This window comes from Microchirus variegatus (genome assembly GCF_963457635.1).
Source record: "Microchirus variegatus genome assembly, chromosome: 18".
Lineage (NCBI taxonomy): Eukaryota > Metazoa > Chordata > Actinopteri > Pleuronectiformes > Soleidae > Microchirus > Microchirus variegatus.
This window is the reverse complement of record NC_139819.1, coordinates 23,619,631-23,644,757: the sequence shown is the minus strand read 5'-3', so window position 1 is coordinate 23,644,757 and position 25,127 is coordinate 23,619,631. Positions and strand designations below refer to the sequence as shown.

Below are 25,127 nucleotides of genomic sequence, written 5' to 3'. Positions count from 1 at the left end.
AAAACGTGCGTGAAATAATATCGGCAATTTGACGAGTCATCGGTGGACAGCGCCCCTCTGTGGCCGCAGCGCGAAGTGCAACACGAGTCGTTCAAACACTTCCGGTGATGTCTTCAAAATAAAGTTGCGAAACGAGAACAATCAAGAGTAAAAAAAATAAATAAAAATAATGCATACGTGTTTTAGTTAAATCTCTCTCGGTCCAATGATCAGGATCTCTGGCGGCACCACAGCGCCCCCTACAGGCGCTCAGCGGACCGAGACAAAACCATCACGAAGTCAGCAGTGATCGACGTTAAAATAAGTGGAGGGGACACAAATAACGGGTTCTCGTCAGAGGAACATTTATTGATGAGGTCACAGTCACACAGCAGAGCACAGACCATAATAAACATGTCCTCCATGTGTGTGTGCAAAAATTCACATTTTATTGTATTATTTTTTCTGAATCTGAGCACGTTTCACATGGATGTCGGACACAAACATAAATAAAAACATGTGATGTCATTGGTTTGGTATTTTAGTAGAAAGGACTCGCGAGAAACACACACACACACACACACACACACACACACACACACGTAAACAGTGTAACACACACATCAAAGAACAAAGTGCAAATATATTAAATATATATATAATTCAGGCGTTCACCCAAACTAAAGAATAAGACACATCAAAAATATCAGTCCAGTCAATTTACAAAATAATCCAGTTCCGGGAAAAGGTCCAGAGGTCAGAGGTGAATCAGTGGATGGGGCAGGATACCGCCCAGTGAAGAAGACGCCAGTCGGCCATTTTGATTCTACACCTCCTCATGTAAGAGCAGAGGGGGCGGAGCCAAGTGTGCAGATAAATAAATAAAGAGTTTTAAATAAAGTTTTCTTCACTTCCACGCGTGGAGTTTACCTGTCAAACAGAACCTTCAAAATAAAAGAACCACCACAAGCCCCGCCCCCCGCACCCGAGGTCATCAGCCCGGTTTCGAGCGTGCTACGTTTTCCGGTGAGTGAAGAAGACGAGAGGTCAAAGGTCGTGTCCTCCCTCATCCCAGCGTTTGTCCACAATGACCAAAAAATAATCTGACACACTCTCACAATGTGTGTGTGTGTGTGTGAGAGAGAGAGAGAGAGAGAGAGAGAGAGAGAGAGAGAGAGAGAGAGAGAGAGAGAGAGAGAGAGAGAGAGAGAGAGAGAGAGAGAGAGAGAGAGAGAGAGAGAGAGAGAGAGAGCGCGTAGACACCTGTGGATTAATCCCATTTCTTTAAAAAAACAAGTTTGACAAACAGACAAATGATATATATATATATATACACACACATATATACACACAGTTATAGCGCCCCCGTCAGGCAGGCAGAAGCGATCTTTACGTTAAAACATGATTCTTTTTTCACGTTCGCCTCATGTGAAGATTAAAAACGCCGTTGGAAAGAAAGAAGCGTCCTCCCCGTCGCCGTGGTAACACACACACACACACACACACAGGGAGGCGCAGCAGTGACTCTCTCTGTGTGTGTGTGTGTGTGTGTGTGAGAGAGTCTGCCACCAGAGGGCGGAGCTTAAAGCTGCCGCACCGTGCTGTCGCAGTGATTGGCCGAGTGTCCGGCGGCGTCCGCGCTGAGACGCTGCCACTGGAAGGTGGTGCTGAGGGAGCGCGCCTCCTCCTCCTCCTCCTCCTGCTCCTGCTCCTTCGCAAACTCCAGGAAAATCTGGAAAAACAAAGAGTTAGAACGATGAAGAGGCTGCTCTGGAGCGCCCCCTGCTGCTCACACTGTGAGCGCCCCCTGCTGCTCACACTGAGAACTGTGACACACTCACCTGCTCAAAGGTCAGCTGAGAGAAGTTGTATTCTTCAAAGTTAAAGGTTTGTTTCGCTGAAGAGGAAAAGACACACAAGTTAGTCTGAGTGTGTGTGTGTGTGTGTGTGTGAGTCTGTGTGTGTGTGAGTGTGAGTCTGTGTGTGTAAGTGTGTGTGTGTGAAAGTCTGTGTCTGTGTGTGTACGAGTCTGTGTGTGTGTGAGTCTGTGTGTGTGTGTGAAAGTCTGTGTGTGTATGTGAAAGTCTGTGTGTGTGAAAGTCTGTGTGTGTGTGAGTCTGTGTGTAAGTCTGTATGTGTAAGTGTGTGTGTGTGAAAGTCTGTGTCTGTGTGTGTGTGAAAGTCTGTGTGTGTGTGAAAGTCTGCGTGTGTGTGTGTGAGTGAAAGTCTGAGTGTGTGTGTGTGTGTGAGTCGGTGTGTCTGTGTGTGTGTGAAAGTCTGTGTCTGTGTGTGTGTGAAAGTCTGTGTGTGTGTGTGAGTGAAAGTCTGAGTGTGTGTGTGTGTGTGAGTCGGTGTGTCTGTGTGTCTCTCTGTGTGTGTGTGTGAAAGTCTGATTGTGTGTGTGAGTCGGTGTGTCTGTGTGTGTGTGTCTCTGTGTCTGTGTGTGTGTGTGTGTCTCTGTGTCTGTGTGTGTGTGTGTGTCTGTGTCTGTGTGTGTGTGTGTGTGTGTGTGTGTGTGTGTGTGTGTGTGTGTGTGTCTGTGTGTGTGTGTCTCTCTGTGTGTCTGTGTCTGTGTGTCTGTCTCTGTGTGTGTGTGTGTGTGTGTGTGTCTCTCACCATTCTCTAAGTCAGTAAAAGCCTTGGACAGAGACTTCACGTTGTCCATAGGTATTTTATAAACCATCAAAGATGCAAAGCTGTAAACAAACAGAGATCATCACATGATCATGTGATCACATGATCATGTGATCATGTGATCATCAGATCATCAGAGTGAAGAACAAAAGCATCAGTTATCATCACAACTCTCCTGTAAGCAGGGGAAAAAACCAGAGGCTGCAGTACCACTGACAGACACAGGGGGAGGCAGAGAGCGGGAGTGTCTCACCTGTCCTGTCGAGCAGCATGAGGGAACATCCTGAGGATGTGCCGGTGCAGCGGCGCCCCCTGCTGGACGCCCCTCCCGCGGTCCCGGAGCTTGACCTCCAGACTGTAGCCGCGGCCGTACTTCCCCTTCAGATGCTGGACGGAGCCGATGCAGCGCAGCCGACCGGACACCATGATGGCCACGCGGTCGCACAGAGCCTCTGCCTCCTCCATGTAGTGAGTGGTCAACACCGCGCTGCGCTGACCGCTCCTGAACGCTGCCTTCATGGCTCTCCTGTGACACAAGACACTGACAGCTACTTCCTGTCTGAAGACACCTGTCCACTGACCCCGCCTCCCTTTGTGACCACGCCTCCCTTTGTGACCCCAGTGTGGTCTAGGTGTGTGTGAGTACATGTGTGTGTGTCTCTGTGTGTGTGTGTGTGTGAGTCTGTGTGTCTGTCTCTCTGTGTGTCTCTCTGAGTGTGTGTGCGTCTGTGTCTCTGTGTGAGTCTGTGTGTATGTCTGTGTGTGTCTGTGTGTGAGTCTGTGCATGTGTGTGTGTGAGTCTGTGTGTGGGGGTGTGTGTGTGTGTGCGAGTCTGTGTCTCCGTGTGTGTTTGTGTCTCTGTGTGTGTGTCTCTGTGTGTGAGTGTGTGTGTGTGAGTGTGTGTGTCCGTGTGTGTGTGTCTGTGTGAGTCTATGTGTGTGAGTGTGTATGAGTCTGTGCGTGTGTGTGAGTCTGTGTTTCTGTGTGCGTCTCTCTGAGTGTGTGTTTAAGTCTGTATGTGTGTGTGTGTGTGTGAGTCTATGCGTGTGTGCGAGTCTGTGTGTGAGTCTCTGTGTGTGAGTGTGTGTGTGTGTGTGTGTGTGTGTGTGTGTGTGTGTGTGTGTGAGTCTGTGTGTGTCCATGTGTGTAGTAAAAACATGTCATCATCACATCATTGTAAACCCTGCGAGCTCCACATAAATCACCAGGACTGTATGTTGGCGATGTGACATATTCTCACCACATGCGCTGTTTGGACTTTGGATCCATCCCAGACGACGGCTCGTCCAGGAGGACGATCTGAGGACATCCCAGCATCGTCAAGGCGAAACACAACTGCACACAGTCCACAAAACACACAACCATTGTGTAGTAACAGCTGATGTGTGAGTCTGCGTTCACCCTGAAACATGAATGATGAACACTCACCTTCCTCTTTACTCCTCCTGACAGAGTCTTCACCTCCTTATACACATGATCTCTGAGCTCCAGAGCACTGACCACACTGAGGAGCAAACACAGCACACATGAAGGAGGAGGAGGAGGAGGAGGAGGAGGAGGGGGAAGAGGAGGGGGAAGCGGAGGAGGGGGAAGAGGAGGAGGAGGGAGGAGGAAGAGGAAGAGGAGGGGGAAGAGGAGGAGGGGGAAGAGGAGGAGGGGGAGGAAGAGGAAGAGGAGGGGGAAGAGGAGGAGGAGGAGGGAGGAGGAGGAGACAGTGAAGGAGACAGTGGAGGAGACAGTGGAGGAGACAGTGGAGGAGACAGTGGAGGACACAGTGAAGGAGACAGTGAAGGAGACAGTGAAGGGGACAGTGAAGGAGACAGTGGAGGAGACAGTGGAGGAGACAGTGGAGGAGACAGTGAAGGAGACAGTGAAGGAGACAGTGGAGGAGACAGTGGAGGAGACAGTGGAGGAGACAGTGAAGGAGACAGTGAAGGAGACAGTGAAGGAGACAGTGAAGGGGACAGTGAAGGACACAGTGAAGGACACAGTGAAGGAGACAGTGAAGGAGACAGTGAAGGACACTCACCGGCTGATGATGGCTGGTGCTTCCTTTGCCCTCAGACCTTTGATGGCAGCATAGATCTGCAGATGTTCCTGCAGAGTGATCCTGGGCCACAGAGGGCTGGTCTGAGGACAGTAACCCACCTGCTCCAGGTGATAGTCCAGGACCTCCAGCTCTGTGCTGTAGTCTCCCATCACCACCTGGTGTGTGAGTGTGAGAGTGTGAGTGTGTGAGTATGAGTGAGTGAGTGTGTGTGTGTGTGTGAGAGTGTGAGTATGTGTGTGTGTGTGTGTGTGTGTGAGAGAGTGTGTGTGTGTGTGTGTGAGAGAGTGTGTGAGTGTGAGTGTGTGTGTGAGTGTGTCAGAGAGTGTGAGAGTGTGTGAGTGTGAGAGTGTGTGTGTGAGAGTGTGTGTGTGAGTGTGTGTGTGTGTGAGTGAGTGTGTATGTGTGTGAGTGAGAGTGTGTGTGAGAGTGTGAGTGTGTGAGGATGAGTGAGGGGGTGTTTGTGTGTGTGAGAGTGTATGAGTGTGTGCGTGAGAGTGTGTGAGAGTGTGTGAGTGAGTGAGAGTGTGTGTGTGTGTGTGTGTGAGAGTGTGAGTGTGTGAGTATGAGTGAGTGTGTGAGAGTGTGAGTATGAGTGTGTGTGTGAGAGAGTGTGTGAGAGTGTGAGTGTGTGTGAGTCTGTGCGTCTGTTTGTCTCTGTGTGCGTCTCTGTTTGTGTGTGTGTGTATAAATAAAGTTCTGACTGTAGTACCTGTGTGTGTGTCTATGTGTGTATATAAATAAAGTTTTGACTGTTTTGACTGTAGTACCTCTGTGTGTGTGTGTGTGTGTGTGTGTGTGTGTGTGTGTGTGTGTGTGTGTCTCAGTTTGTCTCTGTGTGTATAAATAAAGTTTTGACTGTTTTGACTGTAGTACCCGTGTGTGTGTGTGTGTCTCGGTTTGTCTCTGTGTGTGTGTATAAATAAAGTTTTGACTGAAGTACCTGTGTGTGTGTCTCTGTTTGTCTCTGTGTGTGTGTATAAATAAAGTTTGGACTGTTTTGACTGTAGTACCTGTCCACAGGTGGGCTCAGTGTCACCTGACAGAATTTGCATGATGGTGCTCTTCCCTGCTCCGTGAGGACCCAACAGTCCAAGAATCTCACCTGAGGAGAGACAACAGGTGAACACGAGCGCACACTCACATACGCTGGCTTTAAAGCACGGTTACCGTGGAAACCCGACAGACGTACCTTTGCGTACGCAGAAGGAGACGTTGTTGGCGGCCTCTTTCCTGGTCTTAGTGAGAGAGAAACCCTCTCTTTTGCCTGTGTAGCGTTTGCCCAGGTTACTCACCACCACGGCAGGTTTCTACAGAGGAAGAGACAGAGACGACGGTGAATAACCGCACAGATCCACGCTGGTGCTGTGCAGTGAAGCCATGAGCTGTTGATGCACCTCATCACTCGAATGGCAGGACAGAGCCTCCCGCACTTGGTCTCTCTCCATCCGAACGTCCTGGTCCTCGGTCAGACCTTCCTCTGGGTTCTTCTCCTCTTTGGACTTCCTCCTGCGATGGGTTAAAGACAAAAAGGGAGGAGGAGCTGAAACTCGGACGCCGTCTTTAAAACGGGAGCTATGAGCTACGAGCTACGAGCTACGAGCGGCTCACCTGCAGCAGCCGTTGTTGTTCCTTGTCCTCGCTCTGTGATGGATCTCCAGCCACCGAAGCATGAAGAGCAGCAGGATGATCTGTATGTAGGGCTGGAGACACACACACAGATTATGGCTGGACACACACACACACACACACACACACACACAATTGTCATCGATGAGATACGTACGGCTACAATGGCGATGAGCAGGCTCTTCCATAAGGCGAGTTCCTCGTAGAGATCGGGGATGAAGGACGCCTGTAAATACACACAAAACATCTGAATTTAGGCAACAACAGCAAAGTAACACACAGTTGGAGATATATAGATCTATATCCATCGATACACATCTATAGATATAGATCTATCTAGTGACACATCATATGTAATCGGTGTGCCCCCCAATTCTCGTTTACTACGATTCAGAATGTCCAAGTATTTTATTTTTATTTTTATAAAGAGTAGCGTTTACATGACGATTGACCACAGAAAGCTGTGGTGTTTACGTGCCGCGGCACTGGAGTCCAGGCACCGTTTACCAGTTAGCTGGGTTAGCTCCTCTAGCGCCGTTAGCTGCATTAGCTCCTTTGGCTGCATTAGTGCCGTTAGCGCGCCTACAGTGGAACTGGAGCGGTCTGTACTGTTTATGTGTGTCTCTGTTTTTAAACTTTAGCATTACTTTAGAGACTTTTTTTTTACTACGATTCAGAATCAAGGAAAATATAGAATAACCCAGAATCAGAAAAATGTTTTGTTATATATTTATTTTTTTTAATAAAGACTCATGTTTCCATGACGACTGACCACAGAAAGACGTGTGACATCATGTTTACGTGCCGCGGCACCAGAGTCCAGGCACCGTTTACCAGTTAGCTGCGTTAGCTCCTCTAGCGCCGTTAGCTGCATTAGCTCCTTTGGCTGCATTAGTGCCGTTAGCGCGCCTACAGTGGAACTGGAGCGGTCTGTACTGTTTATGTGTGTCTCTGTTTTTAAACTTTAGCATTACTTTAGAGACTTTTTTTTTACTACGATTCAGAATCAAGGAAAATATAGAATAACCCAGAATCAGAAAAATGTTTTGTTATATATTTATTTTTTTTAATAAAGACTCATGTTTCCATGACGACTGACCACAGAAAGACGTGTGACATCATGTTTACGTGCCGCGGCACCAGAGTCCAGGCACCGTTTACCAGTTAGCTGCGTTAGCTCCTCTAGCGCCGTTAGCTGCATTAGCTCCTTTGGCTGCATTAGTGCCGTTAGCGCGCCTACAGTGGAACTGGAGCTCCGTTAGTTGCATTAGCTCCTTTAGCGCCCTTAGCTGCATTGGCTCATTTAGCACCGCTAGCTGCATAAGCTCCTTTGGCACCGTTAGCTGCGTTAGCTCTTTTGGTCGCCTTTAGCTGCATTAGCTCCTTTGGCGCTGTTAGCTCCTTTAGTGCCGTTAGTTGCATAAGCTCCTTTGGTCGCCGTTAGCTGCGTTTGCTCCTTTGGTCGCCGTTAGCTGCATTAGCTCCTTTGGCGCAGTTAACGCGCCTACAGTGGAACTGGAGCGGTCTGTACTGCGTATGCGTCTCTTGTTTTTAAACTTTTGCGTTACTTTAGAGACTCATTGTAACAAATCTGGAGTCACGTAAACATGACGTCACGGGCGTATTTTTCCGGTCAGTCGTCATAACAAAGAGGCACCTTTATTTTTGGTAGTTATGCTATTTAATAACTTAATAAATGTGAAAAAGAATGCGTCCACTGTGATTGGAGAAGATGGTCCTTTGCACACCCACAGATTGAAGCAGAAATCATTGTGATCGTTTTTGAATCGAAAATCGATTTTGAATGGAATCGTATCGCCAAAATCGGAATGGTGAGATGGTAAAAGACTCCCAGGCCTAATATTGAAGAAGAAGAAGAAGAAGCTGTTACCGTGGTGATGCAGTTGAGGCAGCCCAGGAGAGGAAAGACGGGGTTGAGGACACACAGGATGTTGTGCAGGTTCTTGGTCAGCTCCAGCTTGTTGTTGATGTACGCCAGCTGAACCAGCAAAGCTGATATGATACACACCTGCGACAGGCACAGGTCAGCACAGGTCAGCACAGGTCAGCACAGGTCAGCACAGGTCAGCACAGGTCAGCACAGGTCAGCACAGGTCATTCAGTGAGCAAACATCAGAGTCACAACAGGCGGCTAATGTAGCTCACTCACCATGATGGAGATAACAGAGAAGAAGTCCCTGTTGCTCAGGACGCGAGAGAAGGAAAACATGTAAGTGAAGAGGATCATGGCCGGACTGAAGCCGAGCACACACAGGACCTGAAAGACAACAGAGAGGTGACGTCAGCGACTCTGCGTGACCTCGCACTGCGTCTGCGAGTCAGCGTCACTGCGTCTGTCGTACGCACCACGGCGATGACGTTGCCGTAGGTGAACAGGTTCTCGGCGTGGAAGGAGAAGACGTTGAATAACATGAGGGACAGGATGAGGTAGAAGAAGGGGATGTCCACCGCCGCCTGGCCACACCAGTACGCCGAGGGCAGCAGGCCGGAGATACGCAGCATGGAGCGGCACTTAATCTGAGAAAAAAAGCACCGGTTAAAGATCACTGCGTACAACTCTCACAAGAGCATCTGTGGACTAGAGCTGCGACGGAGCGTCACTTAAAGGGATAGTTCTTCGGAATTTTGGACATAAGACCTATTTTCCAGCTCAGCCGGTGTGATGGAGACGTCTGGAGACGTTTTCAAGAAATTTCATTCAGTTCTTCTAGTTGCCGAGTTCGCTGATGCTATGGCTAGCGCAAGTCAATGATACAAGTTAGCATGGCATTAACACTCATACCGACTCCACAGTGCACCTGAGGCAAATCGATTGTAACGGCAGACTATCAATGTACATATCTGTGTTGATAGAATAATATTTGAATCAAAATATGCCGCATCGCATGAATTTTTGAGGGACTACTTTCTCTGCTGCTGAGACATAAATCCTTCAAATTGCAAGGTTGGTTTTATTTCAAACATTCTATCAACACAGATATGTACATTGATAGTCTGCCGTTACAATCGATTTGCCTCTGGTGCACTGTGGAGTCGGTATGAGTGTTAATGCCATGCTAACTTGTATCATTGACTTGCGCTAGCCATAGCATCAGCGAACTCGGCAACTAGAAGAACTGAATCGGAATGAAATTTCTTGAAAACGTCTCCAGACGTCTCCATCACACCGGCTGAGTTGGAAAACAGGTCTTATGTCCAAACTTCCGAACTATCCCTTTAACGCGTCGTCGATGGGTCTGTCCGTCAAATACTTTTGACAGATCTACGGCGTCGTGAGTAAACATCACTGAGAGGAAGCGCTTGGAAGCGTGGTTACCTCTCGGTCTCGGATGTGTTCCATGGCAAAGTACGCTGGTGTTCCAGCTGCCAGCACTGCCACGATGACCGCCTCCAGGTAGACCACCGTCACGGCCGCGGTTTTAACTCTCTGTTTGAGAAAACACCACGCGTTTCAGATGTTTGCGTGCAAACAAAGGAGAGCTCCGTCACACACACACACACACACACGCGCGCGCGCTTCGTACTCACATGCTGAAATGGTTTGACCCACGTTCGGATCGTTCCGTTGCCTTTCAGACCTCGTAGAAGAGCGTTGGTCAGGATGTTGACGGCCATGGGCAGAGAGTGGACCGCAGTGCTGTTGAACGCAACGCTGTACCTGAACTTCTGTTTACGGCAGAGAGAGAGAGAGAGAGAGGTTAGCGAGGGGTCGCGTGATCACACGGTAACCACGGTAACAGCAAAGCGACCTTTCTGGATCCTGTGACGTTGAAGGCGACGCTGTGTGGAGCCGCGTCCGTGTAGTCGCCGCCGCGTTTCATCATCTCCACTTTGATGTCCTGAGCCTCCAGGTTGTGGACGAAGTCAGAAATGTCGGCGCCTGCGGAAAAAAGAGCAGAACGTACGAGTCTGAAGCTGCTTCACGTCAAACATGAGCTCAGGTTTACGTCCACACATGCTCCCGAGTTCACGTCTGAACGTCGTTTTTCCGAGTTACCATAGCGATGTATTCTGTGCAGTTAGCCTGCTCTGAACCAGACAACACAACGTTCTTTAAAAGCAGTTCTTTTGTTCAAATAAGCTCTCCAAGTATTTGTCTATTGCTCTCAGTAAACATCAGAATTAAAAGGTGTTTCATCAGTTACACCTGCTTTGACCAAGCCCCGCCTTCTCATGCTGGTGGACTCAGTCAGGATGAACTTAGTAGCACAGCTTCACTTCATTCTTTTATGGAAACTAGTGATGGGCGTCTACGTTGACGCGTTTCCATGACGACTGACGAGGAAAAGGCGCGTGTGACGTCGTGTTTACGTGACTCCCGACTGTTAAAATGCGTCTGGAAAGTAACGCTGAACTTTAAAAACAGAGGCACACATACGCAGCACACAGGTACGCTGCTTAATTTCTTTTCCTGTCATAAACAGAGCGCTCCAGTTCCACTGTAGGCGCTCTAACGGCGCTAACGCAGCTAACGTCGCTAAAGGAGCTCACGGCGCTACGTGGCACGTAAACAAATGACGACATCACGCGCGTCTTTTTCCGGCGCTAATGCAGCTAACTGGTAAACGGTGACGCGGCACATAAACATGACGACATCACACACGTCTTTTTCTGGTGCTAAAGGAGCTAATGCAGCTAACTGGTAAACGGTGACGCGGCACATAAACATGACGACATCACACGCGTCTTTTTCCGGCGCTAATGCAGCTAACTGGTAAACGGTGCCTGGGCTCCGGTGTCACGTCACGTAAACATGACAACATCACAAGCGTCTTTTTCCGGTGCTAAAGGAGCTAATGCAGCTAACTGGTAAACGGTGTCGCGGCACGTAAACATGACGACATCACACGCGTCTTTTTCCGGCGCTAAAGGAGCTAATGCAGCTAAGTGGTAAACGGTGCCTGGGCTCCGGTGTCGCGGCACGTAAACACGACGACATCACACGTGTCTTTTTCCGGCGCTAATGCAGCTAACTGGTAAACGGTGTCGTGGCACGTAAACATGACGACATCACGCGTCTTTTCCCCGGTCAGTCGCCATGGAAACCTTACAACAAAGAAGGTGTGGTCACCTGAGGAGTTCCGGACCAGGAGGCTGGTGGAGTATCTGCGAGGAGCTTCGCTCCTTTTCACCAGGTAAATGGGGAGGAGCTGCAACTCTCGGGAGCGAATGAGGTTTCCTGTGATCAGCGCCAAGATGAGGACGGAGGTGAGACACACCAGGAATAAGGCCACCCTGCACAGAGAGAGAGAGCGCGGTGAGTGTGTGTGTGTGTGTGTGTGTGTGTGTGTCACGGTCACACTCACGTGTAGACAAAGGTCTTCCTCTCTCTGTTCATGTTGAGCAGATGCAACCAGGCCACGGTGCTGAACTGCTGCCTCCACAGAGCCTGACCCGACACCAAGTCCGACTTGAACGTGAACGTGAGCAGCTCCTGGTCGTCGTCTTCAAGAGACGTGTCGTCACATTCGCCCTCGGCCTGCTCGCCATTAAACACACTGTAGTCTGGACACAGGGACATTGAACGCACCACGACATTAAACACTAGTCTGGACACAGAGACATTGAACGCACCACCATATTAAACACACTGTAGTCTGGACACGGAGACATTAAACGCACCACCATATTAAACAGGGACATTAAACACACTCTTGTCCTTCAGTGTGTGTCCTAACACACTCACCAGCTTGGTCCACTTCAGCTTCTGCCTCCAAACGTAGAAAGACGTCCTCCAGTGTCGTCATGGAAACCCCGTAGTTGATAATTCCAAGAGCGCATTTATCGAGTTCAGAGAACAAGGCTTTAAAGAGAAAGAAAGAGCAGAGTGTTAATGACGAGGAGCTGCTGCTGCTCAGTGTGTGTTGTGTGTGTGTGTGTGTGTGTCACACACTCAGACCTGACCTGGAAATGTGGCCACGCTCTCAAACGGAAGTGTGAAGGTCAAGTTGGCCTCTTGCTGCTGAGACAGGTTTGCTTTGGGGATGTGCTTCTTGACCACGGACAGGATCTCTCCATGTTCGTACGCGTCACTCACAGACATGCTGAGAAGATCAAACATGACGTTATGACTCACGATTGCGATGATGCAGCCATTATACAAAGGTCTGTGCAGAGTCAAACCGTGTGCTTGCCTGAGGTGATATCCAACGCCACACTTGGTCTTCAGGTACAAGGACGAGCCGACACACTTGAGCTTTCCCTGGGAGATCACAGCTTTACGATCTGGAGACGACAAAGACACAAACCTCACGTCCTTTCTTCACACGCTGACAAAGAACAAGGTCACGATGCTGACGTAGGGCTGTAATCAACCAAAGAAACTCTCGGTCGACTAAAGCCCTGAAATTTTGACTAAAAATCGACGAATCGGTATTTGCTTTGCAAGTGCGGCTATTTTAATTTGAAAAGAGCCGCAGCCGTGGCTGGAGTTCAACAGAGTCTGACGGCTCCGACAGCGTTTTGTATTACGTGCCTCTGCGCAACACCATAGCCTGTGATATCTGATAAATAATGTGCTATGTCAACTAGCCATATCAGCACAATAAGTGTTGAGGATTACAGAGCGAGACTGAACACAGGAGCTCAGCTTCACGGCTGAGACACAATAGCTGTTGCGGACAGGTGAGCCTGAGGTTATAAAACCAATCAACGATTATTAGACCAAAACATTGAAATAATAATAATAATAATTCTGATATGTTCATACTCAAAACGGACGGAGCAACTTTAGCTTACCGTTTTTAAATGACATGCCATGTTTGTAGTAGAGCTGTGAAAAGCAAACTGTTGCTTGCAAAGTTCTGAAACAAGGTAATGACGCAGATACACACTAAAAAACAGCATTAATAGGAACTTCAGGTCTAGGTCCGCTTTAAAATCCACGTCTAATTAATGGCGACGCTAATCTGTCTGTCACTCATGAGCCACGGAGCGACAACAACCCACTGGGCTGGACTAAACCAAAATAGTGGAAAACAAGGGGGGTGTTCTCTGAAGACAGGCTGTTACCTGTGCTCTAAAACACCCCTATTAGACTTGGTACTTTCCTCCTCTAATGAAATTCACCATAAAAGAAAATTATTAATAATAAAAAAAACGAGTCGACCAATCACAATTTTGGTCGAGCCAGAGCGTGTCGACCAATTAGTCGACTTAGAGTTTACAGCTGTATCTGGGTCATGATATCATTCAATATCCACATCAATAAAATCAATATTTCTATCAAACTGGGATCATAAAGTCTTGCATTCCCAGCGTTCTATGGCACGGTGAGATAAAATAGTAGCATAATTTCCGGCAAAAGGAAAATAATAATAACTCAATCACAATCACAATAAGGTCCTACACAAACTGCGTGTGCTCGGTCCCTAATAAATGCTTATTTGTGTTTATTACTGGATGGGCGAATGCCTAAGCCACTGCTTATCAAGTCTGCGGTTGTCTAAGTCTGCATGAACCTGAAAATCATCATCATATAATAACAACAACAACAACAACAACAACAACAACAACAACAACAACAACAACAACAACAACAATCAAACTAGAGTGGTGATAGTCGAAGACTACTAATGCTCCGCGCTGAGTCCACGCGCCCACATTTTAATGCCAATTTTAAAGCAAAATTTGCATAGGCAATGAAGGCCACTTTGGACATGTGGTGTGCAGCGGTGACCTTGGAAAGTAGGTCAAGGTCGCCCATCTTCGTACTTGTCCAAGATACTTGTAAGAGGCATGGACAGTGCCAGTTTGACCTCAATATGTCGAATATTTGTAAAGTTATCGTGTTGACAAGCTCGCAAAAAAACACGTAAAAATTCACGAAAAATTCAAAAAAAGGTTTTTGGACAAAACGAAAAAAAAACGCCTGGAGATATTCACCCACTAAACAATCCTGCAAAATGTGAAGGCCGTACGCGCACAGGAAGGTATTCATTTTAGTCCGGACGGACGGACGGAACGGTGCGAACGCTATATGCTCGAGCATAAAAAAGATGTGAATGTGTGAGTTGTGTCGTCACCAGCGAGGATGTCGGCCTCGTCCATGGAGTGTGTGCTCAGCACGGTGACTCTGCCGGCTCTGCGGCTCCTCAGCAGCGACCACACCTGGTGTCTGGAGCACAGGTCCATGCCGGCCGTGGGCTCGTCCAGCAGCAGGACCTGACGACATCACACGTGACGTGAGCAACAAGCTTCAACGCTGACAGGTTGGTACAAAGTCCACTATGCTACCTTGGGATTACCTTGGGATCTCCCAGAATGGCCACGCCCACCGACAGCTTCCTCTTTTGGCTTCCGCTCAGATTCTTGGCCCGAGCACTCTTGATCTTCTCCAAGTCCAGGTCCTTCAGCACTCTGGTGACCTGTGAAGGACGAACAAAGCCACAGCATGAAGAAACATTGTGACGGCGTCAGCACCAACACACACAGATGATGGTTGAATTCCAATTCCTTGCTTAACCCTCAATCTCAAAAGTGCTGTCCTGATTCTCAGAAAAATTAAGTTGGCGGCCAAGTTTAAGGGCTGCATCGCCCTCAATATTGAGATTTTCTGAGACCAGGAAAAGGGCTACCCAGAATGCATTGAGTGTTTTGACAGAACAAAGATGGCGATAGATAGAGATATAAAAATGATGAAAACCATTGTATTATCTTAGTTTAGGCCCATATTATGGATTACTGACGTCATTGTTGTGTAACATTTACTTTTATTTTACGATCTTTTGTCAATAGTCGGCCGGTGTGGTTTACTTTTCAATAAGCCGTGGTGTGCACAGGTAGACACTAGGTGGTGCTATAGTACCTGCCATTTGCCCTCTGGATCAAGCAAGTGCCCTTGTGAAAATTTGTTGTTTTTTTATGTTGTTTTTTTAAACAACTCATGAACAACTCATTTAACTCTTGACACTTTTTTTGTTCTGACAGTTCTGACACCTTTGGTGTTGTTTTTTAAATCTCAAACTGCTATAACTACTATAATAATAATAATGATAACTTGGAATTATAAAGCGTCTTTTGCAAAAACCCAAGGTCACTGTACAAGTAAGAAAAACAAGAAAGAAATCCACATGCTGCACAAAGTGCCCTTATTTTTCACTGAGCACCTGCCCCCCAAAATGTCTGTGCACGCCACTGCTGTCAGCTGAATATGTCCGTGGTTGTGGTATTGAGTATCATCTTATAACTAACTGACAACCTAATAACTTGACTGACAAACGGATCGTAAAAAATAATCCTGACGTAAATGTGTTCTTCTTCTTCTTCTTCTTCTTTGGAGTTGACAGACTAGACGCAGCTTTGGCGTTATTCTGCCCCCTACAGCCAGAAGACGTAATCTGCATTTAAGGGGTGTCCCATTTCTAAGTGACAAAATAACCCTCAACACTTGGCTTTGAGGCCAGTTAAGATTAAGGGTTGAGGGTTAAGATTGAGGGTTAAGCTTGAGGGTTAAGCTTAAGGGTTAAGATTGAGGGTTAAGATTGAGGGTTGAGCTTGAGGGTTGAGCTTGAGGGTTAAGATTGAGGGTTAAGATTGAGGGTTGAGCTTGAGGGTTAAGATTGAGGGTTGAGCTTGAGGGTTGAGCTTGAGGGTTGAGCTTGAGGGTTGAGCTTGAGGGTTGAGCTTGAGGGTTAAGATTGAGGGTTAAGATTGAGGGTTAAGATTGAGGGTTGAGCTTGAGGGTTAAGATTGAGGGTTAAGATTGAGGGTTGAGATTGAGGGTTAAGATTGAGGGTTAAGCTTGAGGGTTAAGCTTGAGGGTTGAGATTGAGGGTTAAGCTTGAGGGTTAAGCTTGAGGGTTAAGCTTGAGGGTTAAGATTGAGGGTTAAGATTGAGGGTTAAGATTGAGGGTTGAGCTTGAGGGTTAAGATTGAGGGTTAAGATTGAGGGTTAAGATTGAGGGTTGAGCTTGAGGGTTAAGATAGGAATTGGAATTGGCCCGATGATGTCTACCTCTGCGTCCTTGTCTGCGGGGTGAATTCCTTTGATGGCAGCGAACATCCTCAGGTGCTCCTCCACCGTCAGCACGTCGAAGACGATGTTGAACTGTGGACAGATTCCAACCAGCTCCTTCAGGTCTGAGCCGTCGTGGGCCATCTCTGCCACAGAGCAGCCGTAGATGGAGGCGGAGCCGCTGGAGGGCGGACAGATGCCACACAGGATGTTTATGAGCGTGGACTTCCCTGCGCCGCTGTGTCCCAGCAGAGCCGTGATGTGGCCTTCATAGATGTCAAAGGACAAACCTGAGGGAGGAGAGACCACGTCATCACACCACCGTGACCCTCAACACTCGGCTGTCGTTTGATCGACAAGCAGGACTCACCTCTCAGAGCGTCCACCACGCTGCCCTTCACTCTGTAAGCTTTATGAATGTCCTGGATTCTGACAGAGTCGATAAACACAAGCAGAGTCAGAGGAAAACGCGGCTTTCACGTTAAAGTAAAGAGTCAAAGTGAGTGCAGACTTTTACCGGATAGCTTTTTTCCCTCTGAACTCCGGTGACACAGGCTCAACAAACTCATCACCAGTGGTGGCGCCGTTCATCTCCAAGTTGTACACCGAGCTCACTTCAATGCAGCGCTTTGAGCCTTTGCACCAATAGGACGGTTTCAGGAAGTAGCACACGGACTTCCCCACTCCAAACTCACCTGCAGAACACACACGACAGAACATCTACTACACGTGATCACAGCAGTGAATGAACCACGCTCTGACAGAGAGTGTGTGCATGCGTGTGTGTGCGTGTGTGTGTGTGTGCGTACCGGGCAGCACCTGGTCCAGGTAAACAGCCAGCAGAAGGTAGAGAAAGCAGTCCAGAACCAGCATGATCAGAGGCACGTACAGAGGATGAGGCCCGTTAGTCACAGAAGAAAGCACGGCGCCGACTTCCTGAGCCTCCAGATAAACCACCTGACACACACACACACACACACACACACACACGTCATTACCAAACACACCTTCTCTCTTGTGTCCGAGATACAGCGGCGGTGGTGAGTGAAGTAGGGCAGCAACGATTACTCGAGTATTCGTTCGATTCCTCTCTCGCACGCTCTGCGGCCCGTTCAGCGCAGGGATCGTTGTTCCACACAGACCGTTTTAGCAGACGTGAAAGGAAGGAAAATGTCCAAAGTGTGGGACCATTTCACGCTTAAACCAGAAGCCAACGAGGTGCAGTTCATTACCTGTGCAATCCCAATGGAGAAGGCGCTGGGGGAGAGCAGGCACAGGAGCCAGACCACCGGCTGAGGGAAATCCTTTATGAGCACGGTGAAGAGCGACAGGCAGCCAAACACCAGGGTCAGCATGGAGCCCACTGTGCTGGCAAACTTAGGCTTCTTAAATAACGGAGTCAGCATGAAGGAGAAAAAGATCTGTCGAGAGAGACTTGATGAGAAACTCCACTCAACTCCTTTTGAAACAGCGAGGATTCAAACCGAGAACGACGCTCACTCACAGAAGATATTCCATAAAGAAAGATGAGGGTGAAAATGATAAAGACGTCACTGTTGGGGAAAAGTGCCGTGTACGTCGAGATGACGGACATCATGACGGACAGTATGGTCACCAGAGCGGCGTAAAGGAGGCCCCATGACAACCTGTGATAGAACACAAACAAACCAGAGCATGAACGGGTGTGAGCAGGTGTTGGCAGGTGTTTACAGGTGTTAGCGGGTGTTTGTTTACAGGTGTGTGTTTACAGGTGTTAGCATGTGTTTACAGGTGTTAGCAGGTGTTTACAGGTGTTAGCAGGTGTTAGCGGGTGTTTGTTTACAGGTGTTAGCATGTGTTTACAGGTGTTAGCGGGTGTTTGTTTACAGGTGTTAGCGGGTGTTTACAGGTGTTAGCAGGTGTTTGTTTACAGGTGTTAGCATGTGTTTACAGGTGTTTGTTTACAGGTGTGTGTTTACAGGTATTTGATGGTGTTTGCAGGTGCGTGTTTACAGGTGTTTGCAGGTGCGTGTTTACAGGTGTTTGCAGGTGTTGTTTACAGGTGTTTGCAGGTGTGTGTTTACAGGTGTTTGCAGGTGTTTGTTTACAGGTGTGTGTTTACAGGTGTTAGCATGTGTTTGCAGATGTTTACGAGTGTGTTTACAGGTGTTTGAGGGTGTTAACGAGTGTCAGCAGGTGTTTACAGGTGTTTGCAGGTGCGTGTTTACAGGTGTTGCTTACAGGTGTTTGCGGGTGTTGTTTACAGGTGTTTGTAGGCGTTTGCGGGTGATACAGATGTTTACGGGTGTGTTTACAGGTGTTTGCAGGTTTGTGTTTACAGGTGTTTGCAGGTGTGTGTTTACAGGCGTTGTTAACAGGTGTTTGCGGGTGATTACAGATGTTTACGGGTGTGTTTACAGGTGTTTGCAGGTGTGTGTTTACAGCCGTTTGCAGGTGTTGTTTACAGGTGTTGTTTATTGTTATTTAGAGGTGTTTGCAGTTATTTAGAGGTGTTTGCATGTGTTGTTTAGAGGTGTGTGTTTACAGGTGCTTTAGTGTGCGAGTGGCTCTTGTTGATACCAGAAAGCGGAGGCGTAGAGTCCCATCATGCTCATGGTGTCTTTGAGACGGTGTTCCTTCTCCGCTACCACGTTGGCGATGAGGTAGGTGACGAAGGGCGTGAAGGCCAGGACCAGGTAAATGGAGATGATAGCGTGCGGGAATTTGTGCACCGCCACAGAAGGAGGCTGACCCATCATGAACACCTTCAGATCCACCTCAGGCCGCATCCGGCGCTTTGTCTGCATCTGCACGCAAACATCCCAAAATAACCACAAACATCCGTCACAGGAGAAATCACTTCTTCTTCCTTCCATATTCAAACAAAAGAGACATATGTATTTCAGTGTTTCTTTATTATGTTTTCTTTCTAATAATCCTAGTTCTCAGGTATTCAGGTTTTTAAACACATTGATCTGCAGAAACATGTCTGTTAACATCATGGTCACACACGTTGGTGTGTGTGCGGTTAGCACTGTTGCCTTGCAGCAAAATGGCTCCCACAAACACACAGAGGTTCATTGTTGACTGTGGGTGTGAATGTGAGAGTGACGCCGCCTTTCACCCTGTGTCGGCTGGGATCGGCTCCAGTGACCCTCATGTGGAGGGTTAAAGGCACCATATGTAAGAATGTGGCCAAAAACTACATTCAAATTCAAAATACCAAGGTCTTTTAGGTTTTGTTTCCTGACGTAACTGGCAACCCGTGGTTGCACTAGAGCTGAGACTCTACTGACTGCAATGATTGGTAGACAATGGTAGGTGGCGCCACATGACGCCAAAACATGATTTCAAAACATAAACATGATTTGCAGTCTGCAAAATATTTTTTTTAATGCAAATATTGTCTGTACTGTTGTTGTTGGTGAGTTCAGTTTGTTATATGAACATTATTCCTGAGTCTCTGTGACATATTAGGAGGATTTTATGGCCAGTTGCTTTTGATTTATTACATAATGCACCTTTAAGTCAATGTTTGGTCATTTTTTAAATTTTCATTTTGAATATGGACAGAAGGAACAACGTACAGATACATGCGACACGACTGTGCTCACCTGGATGATGGCTGCATCGATCAAAAACTGGATCTGGACGAAGCCCGAGTACCAGTAATTAGCTGCTTTGCAGTTCCTCGAGCCACTGAAACAGCTGGCTACAAGACGACACGCCCATAAGGTCTCCATCAGATACAGAAACGCAACAAAAACACCATGAAAAATTTAGAACCCAGTACACTTAGGTTTTTACCGATAGAGTCACTGTAATCACTGGGCAGAGGCAGATCGCCTTGCGGGAAACGCAGCCTGTAAGACAGGGCAGAGCTGTCAGTGAACACAACACCGACAAACCTGGCTGGCTCAGAGAGGCTGGCGTTCTCCAGGTCTTCCTCACTAGCAAACATCTCCAGAATATGCGGCATGACTGCAAACACACAGAGGACATGTGTCACCGGCAGAACACCAACACTCCCGTCACGTGGCTAAACGTGGTCGTGCGAAGTAGTGACACACTGTGCTTCGTCGGTTTAAGACTACGATATCTTTAGGACCGTGTTTATCTCCACTGTTAGACTTTATAATCCACTCACTCTCCCACACCAAAGCCCATAGAGAAAAAGACTTTGGTGTGGGAGAGTGAGTGGACTTTGGTGTGGGAGAGTGAGTGACTTTGGTGTGGGAGAGTGAGTGACTTTGGTGTGGGAGAGTGAGTGGACTTTGGTGTGGGAGATTGTGTGACTTTGGTGTGGGAGAGTGAGTGGACTTTGGTGTGGGAGAGTGAGTGAATGACTTTGGTGTGGGAGAGTGAGTGAGTGACTTTGGTGTGGGAGAGTGAGTGAGTGACTTTGGTGTGGGAGAGTGAGTGAGTGCCTTTGGTGTGGGAAAGTGAGTGAGTGACTTTGGTGTAGGAGAGTGAGTGACTTTGGTGTGGGAGAGTGAGTGACTTTGGTGTGGGAGAGTGAGTGACTTTGGTGTGGGAGAGTGAGTGGACTTTGGTGTGGGAGAGTGAGTGAGTGACTGGTGTGGGAGAGTGAGTGAGTGACTTTGGTGTGGGAGAGTGAGTGAGTGACTTTCGTGTGGGAGAGTGAGTGACTTTGGTGTGGGAGAGTGAGTGAGTGCCTTTGGTGTGGGAAAGTGAGTGAGTGACTTTGGTGTAGGAGAGTGAGTGACTTTGGTGTGGGAGAGTGAGTGACTTTGGTGTGGGAGAGTGAGTGAGTGACTTTGGTGTGGGAGAGTGAGTGACTTTGGTGTGGGAGAGTGAGTGACTTTGGTGTGGGAGAGTGAGTGGTTTACTAACTTCAGTTTCCTGTTGTTAAAGTCTGTCTAACAGTGAAGATAAAGACGTGAACGTGTGACGTAGAGATCAGAGACTTAAACTGACAGATTTGGCCATGTTTTTACTGACAGGTTCCCTGCAGCAGGGGGCGCTGACATAGTGCTGCTTGTGTGTCATGACCTCATACAACCGTCTGGTCTAAATGTCTTTGTCCTCCGATCACTGACACAGATCAATAACAGTCGAGAACACAGACTCGTCTCCAGTCTTGCGACAGTTACTTACGCATCTCCTGGGCCACGCCCTCCATGATGAGGCTGGTGGTGTTGGTGATGGGCGTGTAGCCCAGGACGACGGCGGCCTGGTCTTTGGGCTGCAGCTCCATCGTGGCGAAGCCTTCGTACTTAACGTGAGGATTGACGGCACTGATGAGTAACAGGACGCCCAGCAGCAGTAGAGGCAAAATCAACTCCTGTTCAAACACACACAAAGAAGCAGGTGACGACAAAAAGAATGCTTTTACTGTGGTTTGCTCTCCGTGAGTCGCCGTCTCTTTTGCTGTGAAACGTGAGACGAGTTAAAAAATAGATGAGACGAGCGTAAGGTGATCAGCATGAGTGTTCTGATCCCATAACTGCACACACACACACACACACACACACACACTCTTGTACTTGCTGCATACTGAGGACTGTTGTTGACAAAGTGAGGACCAGCATTTACACTTTATAAATCAACACAATTACAAATATCTACTTTATGACACCTATAAAGAACTACTGGGTGCAGTACCATAAAATGTCTGCAGGTGGAGCCCCAGAGCGAAGTGTGTGAAACACCAGGGTTGAAAACGGGTTTTTGTACCAAACTGAGGACCTGTGTTAAAAACAGAGTATAACATGTTTACAACCAAAGGAAGTGATTTAAATGAAAACAAAGTGAGGACTGGACAAAATGTCCTCACTTTGTAAAAATGTCCTCACTTTGTTGGTTAAAAACCCCTCACTGGTCCTCAGTATGCCGCAAGTACAACACACACACACACACACACACACAGTAACACAATCGTCAGTCATCATGATTGTGTGTGTGTGTGTGAGCGAGGATTACACACACACACACAGTCTCGCACACAGGCACAGAGACACACACACATTTGAGTTCAATTCCACATTACAAGTAAATTTTCATTAGTAATCAAATATTTTGAATGATCAAACAGATTAAAACACACACACACAGTCTCTCTAACAAACGCACACACACACACACACAAACAGACACACACATATGGCTTGGTGCTCTCACACACACTCACAAACACACACACACACACACACACACCCACACTCACACACACACACTGCTTTTGACTGTGTCCACAGATGTCCCCACAACATCAGTAACACCTGCACACTCACCTGAAGAGTCTGCTGCTTCGTCCTCCATTTGATGAGCAGGTTCTTGTAGAGGAGACATCTTGTTTGGTGCCAGACTCCAGCGTCTCTTTTGTGTGAGGACTGGCAGCTCTCAGCATGACTCATCGCCTCAGTCTCCACGACACTGGCCTCAACTGCGGGTTCCGAGACAAGAGAGCGCGTTAAAAACCACACCGCTGTTGACGATCATTCGCGGGGAACGGAGACAAGATGGCGTCACTTAGGGTTCACTCGTGAATGTGGACAGAAGTTTGAAGGACCTCACAAACCTCTGCTTTGTCCCTGAGACACACATCAGGTGAGCCACGGTCAGGAAGAGACCACAGGTGATCAGGAGGCGGCCATCGACTGCACGGTCATGAATATAACAGACACGTGAGCACTGTGCCAAATACAGGGGGGTAAAGTAGGTCTGGACTAGTAAAACACCTTGAATGCACCTGTGTTACGTGTGCGGATCAATAACATGAGGAGCGAGCGATTGAAAACATGACAGAAAGCAGGGCTGCGCGATGTATCGGAAATTTATCGTTATCGGAATTTTTACGACGATTATCGACGTCATTTTTGACGTCATCGATACATTCGATAATTTAAAAAAAGAAAGAAAACAAAATAAAAGTTGTTTTTTTGCTTTCCAAATGGCGCTATATGTATATATATATATATACATACATACATACATATATATATATATATATATATATATATATATATATGTATATATATATATATATATATATGTATATATATATATATATGTATATATATATATATATATATATGTATATATATATATATATATATATATATATATATGTATATATATATATATATATGTATATATATATATATATATATATGTATATATGTATATATATATACATATATATATGTATATATGTATATATATATACATATATATATGTATATATATATCAATGTACGTATGTATGTATGTATGTATGTATATATATATACGTACGTACGTATATGCATAAAAATACACATACATATATACACACGTGTGTATGTGTGTGCACATTTATACACATGTGTATGTATATGTTTATGTGTGTATATATACATATGTATATATGTATGTGTGTATATGTGTGTATATATATATATATACACACATATACACATGCACACATATATAAACATATATATACTTATACATATATATACATACACATACACACATACATATATACATACATACGTGTATATATACATACATACACACGTATATGTATACATACATACGTGTATACATGTACACATATATATATATATAGACACATATACACATGCACACATATATAAACATATATATATATATATATATATACTTATACATATATATATATATATATATATATATATATATATATATATATATATATATATATATATGTACACATATATATATATACACACACGTATATATACATACATACACACACACACACACACGTATATGTACATACATACAAATATATACAAACACACACGCATACATATATGCACGTACATAAGATCCCCCCCCCTCCCCCGATTATTAATGGCTATTTGGCACACTGCACGTGCCGAGTGTCCGACACATAAACAAACACACAATCACGGACTCACGCGGACTCACTTCACTCTGTTTCGACGGACATGTTTGAGGACGAGCACACGCCGTCTGCTCTGCACGGTGACAACGGAGAAAGGCTCGTTCTCACACGGATCCCCAATGGTCCCTCAGGAGGTCTGAGATCCAGGGTGAAACATGATGAAACACTTTGATCCTGAAAACACACACACACACACACACACACAAAAGTCAACAGTGAAACTCATCGTGCGTCCGTGCACGTGCGCCTGTCAATGCGTGTTTAAACAGGAGAATTCATTGAAAAGCTGTATGAAAAAAAGAGACATTAAGAAAAGTGTTTCACGTGCCGTTAGCCGAGGCTAACGCGCTGCTACACGCGTTTTGTGTCAAACAAACACAACGCATGCGTTAACCAAACATAATCAAAGCATCGACTTACATCCGCATGAATGTAAAACATGCCAGTGAACATAAAGTGACGAACACAGGTGTTTCTGCGGAGCCACTCATGTGTGCGTGTGTGTGCGCGCGACGCTAACGGGACATCGTTAGCCTCGTTAGCCAAGAATACACGGCTAATCCTAAGCGCTCAAACTACCAATAACGTAAATAACGATACTCACGGTAACTCGAACACATTAACACGTGTCTGCTCTGGATATGTGACTCATCAGCGTGACGTCATAAATGTCTTTAATATCCAGAAAGTTTTTGCGGAAACGAGCTGACGTAACGAGCTAAACAGCTAGCGTCTCTACTTCCTGTTGTCATTAAAAAAAAAAACAACAACAACAAAAAAACCGCTTCCGGCTGTCAGGGCCTCAGCCAATCACCGAGCTCCGCTTCTTCTTTTGCTGTGCCATTTTACGTGTTACACGAGCGCCCTCTGCTGCTTTGAGTCGTCCATTACAAGGTACTTTTTCTGCGTTTTAAGAGGAAATGTAAAGCTTTATTTTTGTTCTCGTTTGTCGTTTGTTTACTCTTTAATCTGTTTCGGGGCCGTTTGTA

At 46.7% G+C, this 25,127-nt stretch overlaps 1 protein-coding gene across 2 annotated transcripts; it reads right to left on the bottom strand.

Moving 5' to 3' along the window:
* Positions 1-387: 387 nt before the first annotated feature.
* Positions 388-24,866, bottom strand: abca5 (ATP-binding cassette, sub-family A (ABC1), member 5). Of its 2 annotated transcripts, XM_083904956.1 has the most exons (39): positions 24,743-24,866; positions 24,162-24,312; positions 22,786-22,864; positions 22,499-22,650; positions 21,363-21,549; positions 20,052-20,225; positions 19,859-19,956; positions 18,825-19,051; positions 17,770-17,911; positions 17,498-17,686; positions 17,075-17,222; positions 16,783-16,960; positions 16,636-16,694; positions 16,266-16,555; positions 14,557-14,676; positions 14,335-14,473; positions 12,445-12,535; positions 12,215-12,354; positions 11,997-12,113; positions 11,617-11,815; positions 11,382-11,545; positions 10,060-10,190; positions 9,839-9,976; positions 9,627-9,737; positions 8,657-8,827; positions 8,460-8,567; positions 8,181-8,318; positions 6,447-6,515; positions 6,272-6,363; positions 6,058-6,169; positions 5,853-5,970; positions 5,674-5,765; positions 4,643-4,818; positions 4,042-4,117; positions 3,854-3,948; positions 2,867-3,139; positions 2,596-2,675; positions 1,821-1,876; positions 388-1,711 (listed from the first exon to the last, which is right to left on the bottom strand). In XM_083904956.1, the coding sequence occupies exons 4-39, from the start codon at positions 22,619-22,621 to the stop codon at positions 1,562-1,564; spliced, it is 4,971 nt and encodes a 1,656-aa protein (XP_083761082.1). In that variant the 5' UTR covers positions 22,622-22,650; positions 22,786-22,864; positions 24,162-24,312; positions 24,743-24,866; the 3' UTR covers positions 388-1,561. The 2 variants fall into 2 exon arrangements, with proteins under 2 accessions (XP_083761082.1, XP_083761083.1); XM_083904957.1 differs by lacking the exon at positions 22,786-22,864.
* Positions 24,867-25,127: the final 261 nt, after the last annotated feature.

Coding starts and splice junctions, on each gene's coding strand:
- abca5 (XM_083904956.1), bottom strand. CDS start 22,621: ATGAGTCATGCTGAGAGCTGCCAGTCCTCACACAAAAGAGACGCTGGA. Junction 16,961..17,074: donor CCTGGACCAGGTGCTGCCCG/GTACGCACACAC, acceptor TGTGTTCTGCAG/GTGAGTTTGGAGTGGGGAAG. Junction 4,118..4,642: donor GCACCAGCCATCATCAGCCG/GTGAGTGTCCTT, acceptor TTTGCTCCTCAG/TGTGGTCAGTGCTCTGGAGC.